This window comes from Grus americana, unplaced genomic scaffold (genome assembly GCF_028858705.1).
Source record: "Grus americana isolate bGruAme1 unplaced genomic scaffold, bGruAme1.mat H_18, whole genome shotgun sequence".
Classification (NCBI taxonomy): Eukaryota; Metazoa; Chordata; class Aves; order Gruiformes; family Gruidae; genus Grus; species Grus americana.
Genome location: NW_026561336.1, coordinates 50854 through 63733, shown reverse-complemented (window position 1 = coordinate 63733; position 12880 = coordinate 50854). Strand labels below are relative to the sequence as shown.

Here is a 12880-nt window from a genome sequence, read left to right as displayed (position 1 = left end):
TAACTCTACTGCTCAAAAGCCCTGAATTAAGGTCACCCAAGAGAGAAATATGGTTTCTGCAACAGCTAGTGACACCAGCTATACAGCAACTCTGTTTACTTTAGACCAGCCTGGAACAAGAATCACAAAATTAGCTGGATCTTTTTGAAGCATTAAGTTTTACCTTTAGAAATTATACATTTAGGTCCAAAAACGCTTCCAAAAGAAATTTCAACCCGCTCTACTCACATTACATTGAGATGAGTATGCCACTTTTTTGCGCGAGGTATTTGGAAAGGTTTCCATTTAATTCCAAGATCTTAACTCCACAGATAAATTTTTAAACAAATTGTAAAATTTAATGAACCTATATGAATTTTCAGAAGAAAGGGATTTTCCAGTCTCGCTTAAACTCCTTTTGAGACACTTAAGCAAAATAAATCAAGTCACAAGGTAAAGCATCGCTGCAGGAGCTTTGCCAATATATATAAGAACTGGAATCACATTGGTATTTACACACAAGATTCCTTCTTAAGCTCAGAAGGGTTAATATTATATACAGAAAAATTTGGTACAATGTCATTGTAACATAGATACGATGGGGTGGACCAAACTGTTATTCCCAAATTACTTTTAGGAAAAAAAGTAACAGTTTTAGCTCCCATGACGCATTTTTGGGGGGTCCTAGCCATTGGTACTTCATCCCCAAACCACAACCATCACCCTGACACGCCTCTTCCTGAGCAGCAGCCGCCACAACCAGCAGGGAGATGGCAACCCACCCATCCAGCACTCCTGGACCGTTCTGTGCTTCCCGCTCGTGCTTGGAAAGAGTCAGAAGGTCCAAGCCTTCAGCAGCATAGCTCACTCGTACTCTACCCTTGTGAGAGAAGGCTCTCTATTATTTGTCCAGTTTTTCTATTAAAACCATTAGTTCACAGTGAAAAGAAGCTAGAAAATACAGACTGAAAGAACACGCAATTCTACCCAGGTCAATCTGTAAGCACTACTGAAGCTTACAAACCATCTCTCCACATTATAAACCAGCACAAGGTGCCTGTTCGAGATTGCTCTAACCCATTTCTGCACTGAATGAGAGGCGACTTAAGTTTGATAGAATTATAATGATGAAATTACTAATTGAGAGCGTACACGCCTACATGGTCCCAGTGATCCCAAAGCACTTTGACAGCAACTGCAACAAGGAAGATGCATCTTGAGAGCAGATTACTGGCCATGACACTATTCCAGCAGCGCTTACCAAGAGAGATAAAACAATGCCTACCAGCAGTCATGCTGATTGTAAAATGCACCCGGAGCCAAGTTAGCATCTTGCCCTTCGTTACCTCCTTGCGGTGCTCAGGTTTTATACATTGTTGTTTATATGTTGTAATTCATGAGTAGAGGCGCATGACGGAATTGTTTCAGAGGTGAAACCAGCATAAAGGATGCCTCTCTTCCCTCCTTGCAACTGCTCGTTCTCCTTCCTAAAATTCACTGCCCCTACTTACTTGTTTCTGTGGTCAGGCCGCAAGCCAGATCATTAGAATCATGAAATCATTAAAAGGATCTGGAATGAAAACAACCCATCAAAGAGGGGGAAAATGTCTTACACCACAGTGACCAAACCTCCATAGCACACAGCTTCAGCAAAAGAAGTTAAAGACAGGTTCTTCCAGCTTTGAAACTGTTTGGTGTTTGTTGTGGTTGTGGGTTTTTTTTCATAATTACATCTCTTAGTCTACTACATCATATTCATTTCCTTACCATATGAAAGCTCGCTTTCATACAGCACAGTTCACTTCAAGCTACTGCAGGACCATGTTACTTCTACAAACCTGGGAGATGAGTGGGAAGGTTCTCCAGTGGGAGAGTTTATCAGCATGCAGCCATTGATTTCAAAACAAAAATCTAATCAAAGCAAATACTTTTATAAGCCCCAGGCACCCTTTTTGGCAGACAGGAGAGCTGAGCCATGGAAATTGTTCCAAATTTGTTCCAAAATTGTTCCAAATTTGTCCCAAAAGCTCACTTTCTTTCAAAGGTAAGTTATACCTTGCGGCCTAGCACTGGAAACACAAGCAACAGTTATTTAATGATGCATAGCAGTCCAGAGTACTTTAAGAGAAGAATGAAGAACACTTTCAAATTAGAAAAGGAATCTTCAGTAAAGAAAGTGAAGTGAATCAAGTCCTCTTCTTTCTCTTGTCAATGACAAAAAAAGTAATTTCAGTTAACCATAGAGTCAATTCAGACAACACTCTGCCACAAAAATACCAACACCAGTTCAAATAGCACTGGGAAAAGAGGAGCCTGCCTTGCAGCCCAACTCCTCACAGGTCCCTTGTGAAACAACCAGTATACTTGAAACTGTAGTGCTACTCTGATTCTTTTAAGGAAAGTTGCTGGTCTTTGGACAGAAATGTATCTGGCACAAAAACACCGGTTTCAACTTCTGCTGAGCCACCTTTCTTCAAATCGGACTGTCAGCATCTCTCGGGCATGTTCTGCAGAGACCAGGCATCAACTATTTTTGGGTGTGGAAGGGAACCAACTCTTTAGGTTTTGGTTTCTTTGTTGAAACAATCCAGCATGGGGTTCACTGCATGTGACCGGGCTGGTTTGCGTCCAGGTGAGGACATATCTTACCAGAAACGGGAGCTAAGCCTCCCTGGTTAAATCCAGTCAATAGTTCCTCGCTACCCAATCAAACCAGGTCAAAAGTCTAACCTGAAGGGCACATATTGGCTGTCTCACCGAGTTGGTTAATAACAGAAAACAGGGGTCCAAAGGGTTAGCTTCTGCACTGCTTTGGCAAAGTTAAACTGCAATTGAACTACCACTAAATGATCCAGATCTCTGCATAAAAAAAGAAGTAAGTTTGTATGCATTCACCAGATGACACATTTCAGAAGTTGTAAATCACAGTGATTTGATTGATTTCCAGAGTGGCATACCGAATGTGACTCCTTCTGGCATTTCCCAGTGCAGCTGGGAAAGTTTGTCAATAAAATTACTTTTTAACAGAGAGAGATGACATGTCTGAGACAGAACACTTTGAGCATACAGCTACCACTGCACAACAAATAAAATAGTATTGACATAACTGAAGACCACCAAAACTGATATCACTAGATTCTTTAATAAATCTCAACATAGAGAATTACCTATGTTCTCTTTACAAGAGAAGGGAAGGTAACATTTTCCTCTAGCTCCACCCTTCTCCCTCTGCTCCCATCTTTGACTCTCATTTTACCAATAAGATTGTTCATTCAAAAATTAGTCTAGAGGATTCGGATAGTTTAAGGTTTGAGTTAGCATATGAATGTGAACTTAATGCAATTAATCTCATTTCTTTAAAGCAGTAACACACACTGAAAACCAAAAAAAAAAAAAAAAAATCTATTTTAACATCCTTTTGCTTTCAGAAGGCTTCAAAATGTCAGCCTCAAAGACAAAACTCTCCACCTTGGATTTTTAGATCAATTTAAACCAGCTGAGTTTAAAAACACTGGATGGCTGAGCACACTAAGTTTTGTGGGCCCTGTTGGAACTAGATAATTTGCAAGCAATGACAACAAATTCTGAGGGTGTAAAAATATTTGAACATTTACCAAGATCCAGTCCAAGTCCAGAACAGAGATTGAGCTCAAACTTTATTTTTTTAAATCTTTACCAAGTTGGCTTTGGTTTTTAATGAAAACAGTCTTCCACTATGCAAGAACTTTCTAGACACCTTGACTAATCTGCTAGGTTTGATCGTTTATCTAATGGAATAGATATAAAATTAAAAGACAAGCATTGCCATGGTTTCATCTCAGATGTATAACATGAATTTCAAGAATACTAGGTTTCCATCTGTGTTTCTTACAGAATAAGAATATTTATCTGCTCTTGAAGCACATCATGAGGTTCTTCTGGTTCTGCTTATCTTTTAGTATTAATGACACACACACTTAATTCTGTTATCTTTCCTTATCTTTCTGGGCACATGAAGTAGAAGGTGACAGGGACCAGTCAGCAAAATCCTGTGGATTTTTCCACAGGAGGTAGTGGATTGAACTCTTCCACCCAGTATACCTTTAATGGGAGTTTGGTCTTCCTTCTTTCATTCCAACAGCCGGGTAGTCAGATGAGGACATGACTACAATACCTGCCAGGATTCTAAAAGTACCACCTCCTACTTCTGTAGCTCCTACCATTTGTTACATGGAAAAAAATAATAATCTTAAGAAGAGTTTGCATCTTCTTCCACTTTTGGAATCTATGAAGCAAAAGTAAGTAGGGCTACACAACATTTCTGAAGAGCGGGCATACACATTTTTTATTTTATATATAATATATATAAAGTATATACAAAGTAGTGTGGGGCCAGCTCAAGATCTTCAGGAAAGCCCAACCAACACTGAACATTAGGCACGCGCTTTCAAGGCCACATTATGCCAACTATGTCTGACCTTACTCATATGGAAATGTATTTCCTTATATAAATACATATTGATCTAGTTATATAAAGTATGATTTTTAGACCCTCTGGTTCCTATAATTGTACCCTAAGTTGACAAGGGTTCTGTCTTCAGTCTTGTATTTTCAGTTTGTGCAATTACATTGTGTAACTGCCAAGCTGTCACATTAGCCACGCTCCTTCCCCAGAAGGGGAACACCACCACATTTCTCTCACAGGAGATTTACCTGAACAGGTACAGCAATGAGGTACTTAGATACTACAGCAACTGATAAAATTCCAGTCTATGAAATATATGCAGCCTGGCTGATGACCCTGAGGCTGCTTAGTTCTCTTATAGCAGAATTTGCCCTTAAAATGCATCAGCCCAGGGACCAATCATGTTGTGCAACTGCCATTTCAGAAAAAAGAAAGCAAGAACACACCAGTTTGTAACCCAAGTAGCATCTACTGAGAGCAAGTAAGGGTCTTTAATTCAGAGTGGAACCCAGCTTCAGTTTGTGAGAGTTTTTCAAGTTCAAAAATGAAAATGGAAGGCCACAGGATGACCCAGCTGTCTTAAGTCTGGCAGTAACCTGCTCGTATAGTTCAATTTTTCCCCAGTTCAATAGGCGACTCTGGGAGATCCATTTCCCAACCCTGTCATTCCAAAGAGGTTTGCAATACTGCTCTAACACTGGTTTGGAAGTAGATTTTTTTCTTTCCCCCCCCCTTTGGGACCCTTACAGAAAGCCCTCAAAACAACAGCAGCTTTTGTTGTTCTGCCAAAATGTGACTTGATTAATATTATGAGAGGGGGAAGGGCAAATATAGAAATAATTTATAATGCTTCTCCAGAGAATTTGCTCTTGCAACCTGCCCTGCTGTCAGGTCATTTCTTGGAACGCATACCGAAACCTGGAAAAATCTATGGAGCATGGTCTCTATTCCCATTTGTTTATTCTGGGTCTCAAGAATATTTTTCAGTCAAAGTAACAGGAGTTGAAGTTAACTGTTTCACTGCTTAAGTATATATAGGTTCATACTTCCATCCAAAGAGAAAAATATTCTAATAATGCTTTTAAATATGTGTCTAAAAATATGACTGAGACGGAGCATGTGAAAATTATACTATGAAAATAAATCATGAATTATACATATAAGTACATGTGTAAGAAGACACGACTGAAAAGTTTATTAATGTTGAATCTCAAGCTCTTCAAAGTTAGAAAACACAGGATTTAAGCCTGCCTGCTTGCAGCTGTCTTTGAAACATCCTTTTGCAGTTGTTTTATGACAGTCCTTATGTACATATTATGATTACAGTTTATTTTTTCCAAAGAATCCAAGTTCCATATAAAACAGAGAAAGGTCAGCCGTAACTATTATTTTTTTTTTTTCCCTTCGTTGTTTGGCGTATCTTCAGAGTAGAAGCACACTCTCCAAGGCAGCATTCAGTTGCCTCTGCCATGAAACCATTCCTCCTCCTTCCATGAAAATGCATACTGACTGTTTGGGACGGAGGGAGAAGAGAAGGCAAGAAGCACGGCTGTGCAACAAACTTTAATTCTAAGTTTTTTAATTTTAAGCTTTTGGCTTTGTCACCTTCATGTTATTCTCGTCAAGCAGTGGAGTGGCCTTTTACTTTTTTAACAAAGTGAAGCAAAATTTAAAATTGCTTCCTCACGTAGCACCATCCAAACATACGCTCAGTTCATACACGCTACAGATCTTTAACGCTAACCCGAGCCACGTAGGTGTAACTCCTAGGTTGCCATCCTCTGTGAGGACTAACAGCCAGCAGAAATAGGACGCTTTTCTGGTGGGTTTGAGAGACTTCTGTTTGCAGCAAAGCATTCCTGAGCACGAAGAATACCGGACTCTATTCCAGATCCACGTGATCTTACAGACATTAACCTTCGGCACCTTCCCCACAAGAGCGACCCCTTTTGCACCATTCCTTTTAACACATTCTGTTTTGACTTGTCCTATCCTTATCTTCAGGCCCCTTACCAATCTCCTCTCACTCACATCGTTGCTTTTAGTCACAGGCTTCTCACCCAAATTCCAAACTTCTTTTCCCCCCATCTAGTCTCATCCACCTTTCAATTCACTCAACAACACCTCCTCTTTCCAAAGTCAACACCATGTTTCCAGTCTCCTTCACAGTCATTCTCGGTTCTCCTCCCACCAATGTTCTGTATATGGAACATCTATTTCTACTTAGTTAAAAAAAAATCAGGATGAAAGTTGTATTTTTAAGCAGCCTAGGGAAAATATTCCCTTCTTACAGGAAGGTTAGGATAAGAACAATCCAGTAAGTGTTTCAATACTAAGAGAGATGGAAAACTCCTACTCACTAGCTCAGCTCTTGTGAGCCCCCAGCTTTAGCCATAATGATCAGTCCAATTCATCAGACACAGTCGTGACTCATTTCTACCACAAAGTGACCTGGAGGCATGATCTGAACCACCAGTGACTGATTAAATCACTGCTCTTGTTAAGCTGTACAAATTCACACTCTGCTGACCATCACCGCTCATCTTAACGCCAGTTCCAGCATCGGCACAAACCTTTGGGCATCAGAATTGTTTACAGGAATTTCCTTACAGTACTCCGTTACAAGGGGAATAAATAAGCGTGGTGTAACATAACTTCAGTTCAAGTCAAAATTAGTACCTTTTGGAAAGACATGAATAAAATTGCGTATGGTCATGAACATACAGAATCTGTTCTTAACAGGAGAATTTAACCTGTGTTCGATGAGTATGCTCAATGCATTTTAATTTTGAGCAATTATTGCTAATTAAGCCCTGAGCGTACAAAAGCAGCCATGGAACCTCACTGCAGCCAAGGAAATCTCACCCTAAAGAAACACCTTTCAACATCCAGATTTAAATGCTTTGCTAACACAAGCATAACAACCTTTCCAAAACATTGGAGATAAAATGAGAATGCTACCATTCTTTCGGACAGAAGGACATTCAGTTTAGAACTAACTCAACAGGATAAAAATCTCAAAACTAGCAACCAGTTTGAAAAATTTCAAACCGAAGACTACTGTAGTTGTAGTTTAGTACGGTAGTATTCACAAGTTGTTAATAGAAATAGAACTTCAAAACCAAACTTTGAATAGTAAGCCTTTCCCTTTTAAGGGCTCTGATCACGAAATACTCTTCCTCCCTTGTAGGCCTGTAATCAGATAATTCATCAAATTTTACCCAATATGATGAAAACATATTGTTATATATTATATATAAACCTATCATGGTTTTTGAGTACAGAGTTACCTCTGGAGATGACAGCGCACCCAATACCTCAAATTAAGGAAAAATCTAGAAGACTTTTAGGAAATAAAAGCAAAAGTTGTGCTTTGGACTTTAAGAATATTCTTATTAATCTAACTCACAGAAACCACGGCAAATCTGACAAAGATACAACCTTCCTCTTATTCTGTTAGAAGAGCTTCATTCAGCAAATAATCGGACATACTGATCTATTGCACACTTTGCTGGACTGAACCCAACATAACTTTGTCAATTGACAATAATTTTGACCAAGGTAATTGTAGGATTTGAGATAACATCTGTTTCAGAAGGCAGTAAGTTTCCTTAGCCTTCTCGATAACAGAAACATTGGCCAAGTATCAAGTATTGTTTTGTTGTGTTGCCTCGTAGCTAGCTTATAATATTGCTTCATTCTCCACTTAATGCACAAAGGGCAAGGATGAGAGTAACGGTTTGAAACTTTATACACTAAAAATAGCTTTGTTTGGGTTTTTTGGAGTAGAACAATCAAAGAAGTTTTAACAAAACAAGACATTGGTTTGGCAGAGTATTCACAGTCAGTGACTTTGTAGCTCTTTCCCAATCAACAATTCAGCATTAGCTGTCTCTCGGCCCAAAACAGTGACTATGTTTTAGCATTTATAAACTTCATTCTTTACACATCATTGACTACTCGGATAAAAAAAGAGGACAAGGTTTATTTCTGTTTAATCTTGCCTGAAGGATATACCATAAACAGCTGATGCAGATTACTACTACATGTCCTGCTCATTTGCATCCAACCACTGGCAGAGATGCTCCTTGAAAATAGGATTTCTGATCCAGAACTGAAATTTGCAGCAAAGATTTTATTTGGGATGACAGGATTTTGGTAAACTCGTTTCCACAGTCCGTTAGCCCAGACACAGCTTTACATAAGGGCAATGATCACTGAAGTTATTTCAGAGTCTTCTGGTTTTAATGCAAATTGTTCAGCAGCTATTGTGGAAGACTTCTGAAAGTGATGTAGAGGTTTGGGTTTTTTTACCTAGGTGATCTCTTACAGCCTACAGCCACTGAAAGGAGATGCAATTATATGAAGCAGTGTACTCTTCTCCCAGAAACCCCTGCGATAACAGCACCTACTAACATCATCACTTGTTGACATCACTCTCCGGCTCTTGGGCAGGCCATGGGCTGTCCAGCCCGCAGATGAGGAGCCCACTGTTTGCTCGAAGGAAATGCTGAGATGAAGCGGGAAGGCAGTGACAGCGGCTACTGAAACCCCCTGCTTAAAACCTTACTCCAAATTCAAAGAGAGACTAACCATTCAGGCAGAAGCAGGCATTCTTAGAAATGGGAAAGCGCCGGGAAGTTCAGAAAGCTGAGGCAGCCAGCCAACAGAACAGTGCATGCCAGCTCCACTTAAGAACAGTGTCGCCTAGCACCTACAAGTTGTTCCTTCTGTTCACTCCTACCTCCCAAAACCAGAAGAAAACAAAACCAAAAACAAATCAAACAAAAACTTTATCCTAAAACTTCAGTCCTGGCACAGAGCATTTCCCATTGGCAGTATCATGATCCCTTCTGTATAAAGGGATTTCATGGAGTATCACAGAGTAAAGTTTTACCCTTCAAACACAAATTATTACAAAATGCAGGTCAGGAGCTGCACAGTCCCAACAATTAATTTCTTTTCCTCTGACTTTTAACCTATCTAACTCTAGGAAGATAAATCCTCTGGGAAGTTCCTCCTTTTGATCACCTTCACACCACTGTCAACCTCCAATAAGAACTTCAATTTTTCTAGGCAATAACAGTAGAAAACTGCAATGTATCCCCAACATTTGTCATTGTCCAAGTTCTAGGAAAGAAAGAAAAAGGAATAAAGAGAAGTATTTTTTTTAAAAAACAAAAAAACCTCATCTAGTTATTGCCTATACCAGGAACTCAAAGGAAAATATTTACAACATTTCTAAACAGTTCCAGCTCCCCAGATTAACTAACATGTGATTTCATCTCTCTCCAAATCATTTTCTCATGCACTATTGAAATTTCATTTCTGCCTAAGACTCATTGGAGTTTTCAAAGAAAACAGTCATTCAAGGCTGTGAGTCAGCAATCACAATTACCAGTAAGTCAGCAGAGCTGGCAAAAGTATTGACACCATAACCTCAATTAAAAAAACAAAACCAAAAAAAACCCAAACTTACCACAGTTAGTTAGCGAGCAATGGAAACCCGCTAGCTCACACCTATCTGTCCATCACGTGAGGAATGTTTTTGCCCGGGCTGATTAGCAATCCTTTGCTTGCTACAAAATGCTCATTTAAAGCTCATTCAGAGTAGTAAAGTCACTGGGCTACTCAGAGCACAGAGCTGCTCCTTATATGTTAAAGGAGCTGCTCCTGGAAGGCTTCTGGCACAGGTAGAGGGAAGTTGGTGAGGTTCTCTTTAGATATGGCAGTTCACACTTCCCTAATGTAATTAAAAGTTGCAGAATTGCATCCTGAGATACCAGATGAAAAAAGAAGGAAGGGAAAGGTGGAACAGAGTCCCCATACCAACAGCAGCACATTTAGAATTTCCCCTTATTCTCCCTATACCCACGGATCAGGTCATTTACAGATTTAGAGTATAAGCCCCTGCCTTGTTTTCTCTATATATTGCAGGATTCAAGCAAAGTTACCTCATTAACTTGTTTTTTGTCCAGGTGAAAAACTTGACCAGAACTCGTTGAGGCGATTTCTTCATAGACCTTGTAACCAATATGCTCCCTGTCATCACAGTCTCCAGTCAGCACAAACACTACCTGTATTTAAAAAAAAAAAAAATTAAAAAATAATCTAGCATGTGGTGCTAACTTCAGGAAAAAGCATTAAGGCATGACAACAAGAAGAACTGCGTCACTTGGTACAGGTTCGTATTACTTTGCCTGAAGGACAGCCATATTGCACTCCCTACTGATGGAAAAAGCAGTGAAGGAGAAAAGGAACAGACAGGAATCACCACCGCAGAAGTGATACTCATCTGTCAGCACTGGTACTTCCCAGAGTACTTACTTCAGAACGCTATAAGAACATCCACATAACTGGCAAGCTGACCAGGAATACATACACTAGCAGAAGGTTCACTTGCACTATTTAATTCACAACATAGAAGAATTTTACCCTTCAATATTGAGAAAACAGGGCATTAAATACCTAAACCAGCTCAGAATGCAAATCCCCTCTGTACCTGTGATTGTTTCTGTTGAATGAGCTGGAGCACTTCATGGGTAAGTCTATAATCTTTGGATCGTGCATCAGTAAATACATAGATGAAAGAACCGGGAAGAGAAATTTCTAGAGCAATCTTTATTGCCCCGATGCTCATCTCTGGACAGTCTCCACCACCCTGTTCACAATTAGAAGAAAAACAAAGCATTTTTTTTTTTTTTATTTTTTTTTAGGAAAAAAGAACATACCAAATAAGTTAGTTACTTTTGGGACATTCAAGACAAATACTTTCTTTTCTAATAATTTATTCACTTCTTTATCCTAAGCATTGCATGGTTTCTGCAGGGTGCTGTCACAGACTCACACTCACAAGCAACAACTGTAACAATTCCTTAGGGAAGAAAAAAAAAAAAAAAAATCAAAGGAAGGGTTGTGGTTAGCCCTGCAAATAGTTGGTGTGGCGGTCACTCTTATCTTTCCTGGGAGCACCATGTTTTGTTTAGCTCCAGCTCTGGTGACAGCTCCGTTTCCTATACTCACACCCTCCCTTACTGGCTGACAACTTCATTGCTCCGGTAGTACGCAGCAGTCACGGGAGGTCACGGCCACAGTCGCCGATGGGAAAATGATCTCAGCCAAGCAGCACTGAGCTCCAGGAGGAGCTTTCGGTACCCGAAGAACAAGAACTTGACCCAGGCATTACACTGCGGGACAGCCGGTGCGGGGGGCTTGCAGAGGGGGCACAGGTGATGTGTTCCCTGCAGTGCTAAGTAGGCAGCTGCCTAGCTGGAGATTTTGCAGACCGTGTGTTTAATCAAAATGCTTCCAATTATGACTTTAACTTTGTATGAAAAAAAAGAGTCTCTTTCTTCCTAAATTAAGAATTAGAGGAAAATACAGCTTAAATAAAAGTTCGCTTTAACTTACATAAAAATTAACTTGGCATATTGAAGACAGAACTTTCCAAAGAGCTGAAGACTAACTGTAAAACCTGCCTCTAAACAGCAACAGATCTCTGCACTTCCAAGATTAAATATAAAAGGTTTTGCTTTTACTTCTAAAATCAAATGCCTTCACACATACCTACAGACAAATCTCCACATGCTGGGAAGGAAGAAGAAAAAAAGATAATGCAGTTGTTCCATCTAATTTTAATTCTTGAGATGCCATCAGAAATTAGGTTTTGAGGTTAATCATTCACGCAGACACATAAACGAGATAAAACCTTGTTTCCCCACAGTCCCCTAAGTCCTTAAGAATTTCAGCTGTCCCCAGTGAAATGTTCATGTCAGTTACAATTTTTAATTTATCAGTATCTTTAATCCCATTTCAAAGCAAGAATATCAATAAACTTCTCATCTATGTTAAAGAATAGGTACATCACCATTGTTCTTTTTATAAGTTAATCCCTTCTAAATGTAGTCTTAGTTTTATGGGAAAAGCAAGTGGTAGACTTCAGACTGCCTGAAATTCAAGAGATAATTCTCCAAAAACATTTTTGACATGTCAGAACTTTACCTTGGCAATGCTTATATAGAGCTATGGACAGATCAGTATATCCAAGTTCTTTCTTTCCTGCTCTTGCAAAGTAAGTATTACCTTCAGCAAAAGACTCTTCCACGTAAAGCTTTAATTTGTAGGCAAAGTCAAGGTAATGGCTAATTTCTACAGACACCTACTTGGAACAAGAAAAAAGTCTCTATTCCCACTTGAAGTCTACTAGATTATCTCTCGTAATATTCTATATGGCAGCATCTATTTTCTACATATAATAGGAAGAGCACTGCTGAGCTAAATGGTTATTCTGAGAACAAATGTGAACTTCTTTATTCTCATAACATAGAAGAGGGGCATTCTCAAAAGGCAGCTATGTAGAATGACAAAACAAAAATGTATTAACTCTAAAAAAAAAAAAAAAAGGGGGAGAATTTTCCTTTACATGTTTCCTGCCTTTCTCTCTAAATTGCAATTAAA

The 12880-nt window shown here is 39.3% G+C and overlaps 1 protein-coding gene across 1 annotated transcript in view; it reads right to left on the bottom strand.

The window, feature by feature from the left end:
• The window catches only part of LOC129200234 (hemicentin-1-like), an 80834-nt gene that overhangs the window by 21899 nt on the left and 46055 nt on the right, over positions 1–12880 (bottom strand). The window contains exons 3-4 of the mRNA XM_054811568.1: positions 10926–11084; positions 10378–10500 (exon numbers count right to left, since the gene is read on the bottom strand). Of these exons, the coding sequence (XP_054667543.1) occupies positions 10378–10500; positions 10926–11084 (282 nt within the window). The remainder of the gene's footprint in view (positions 1–10377; positions 10501–10925; positions 11085–12880) is intronic.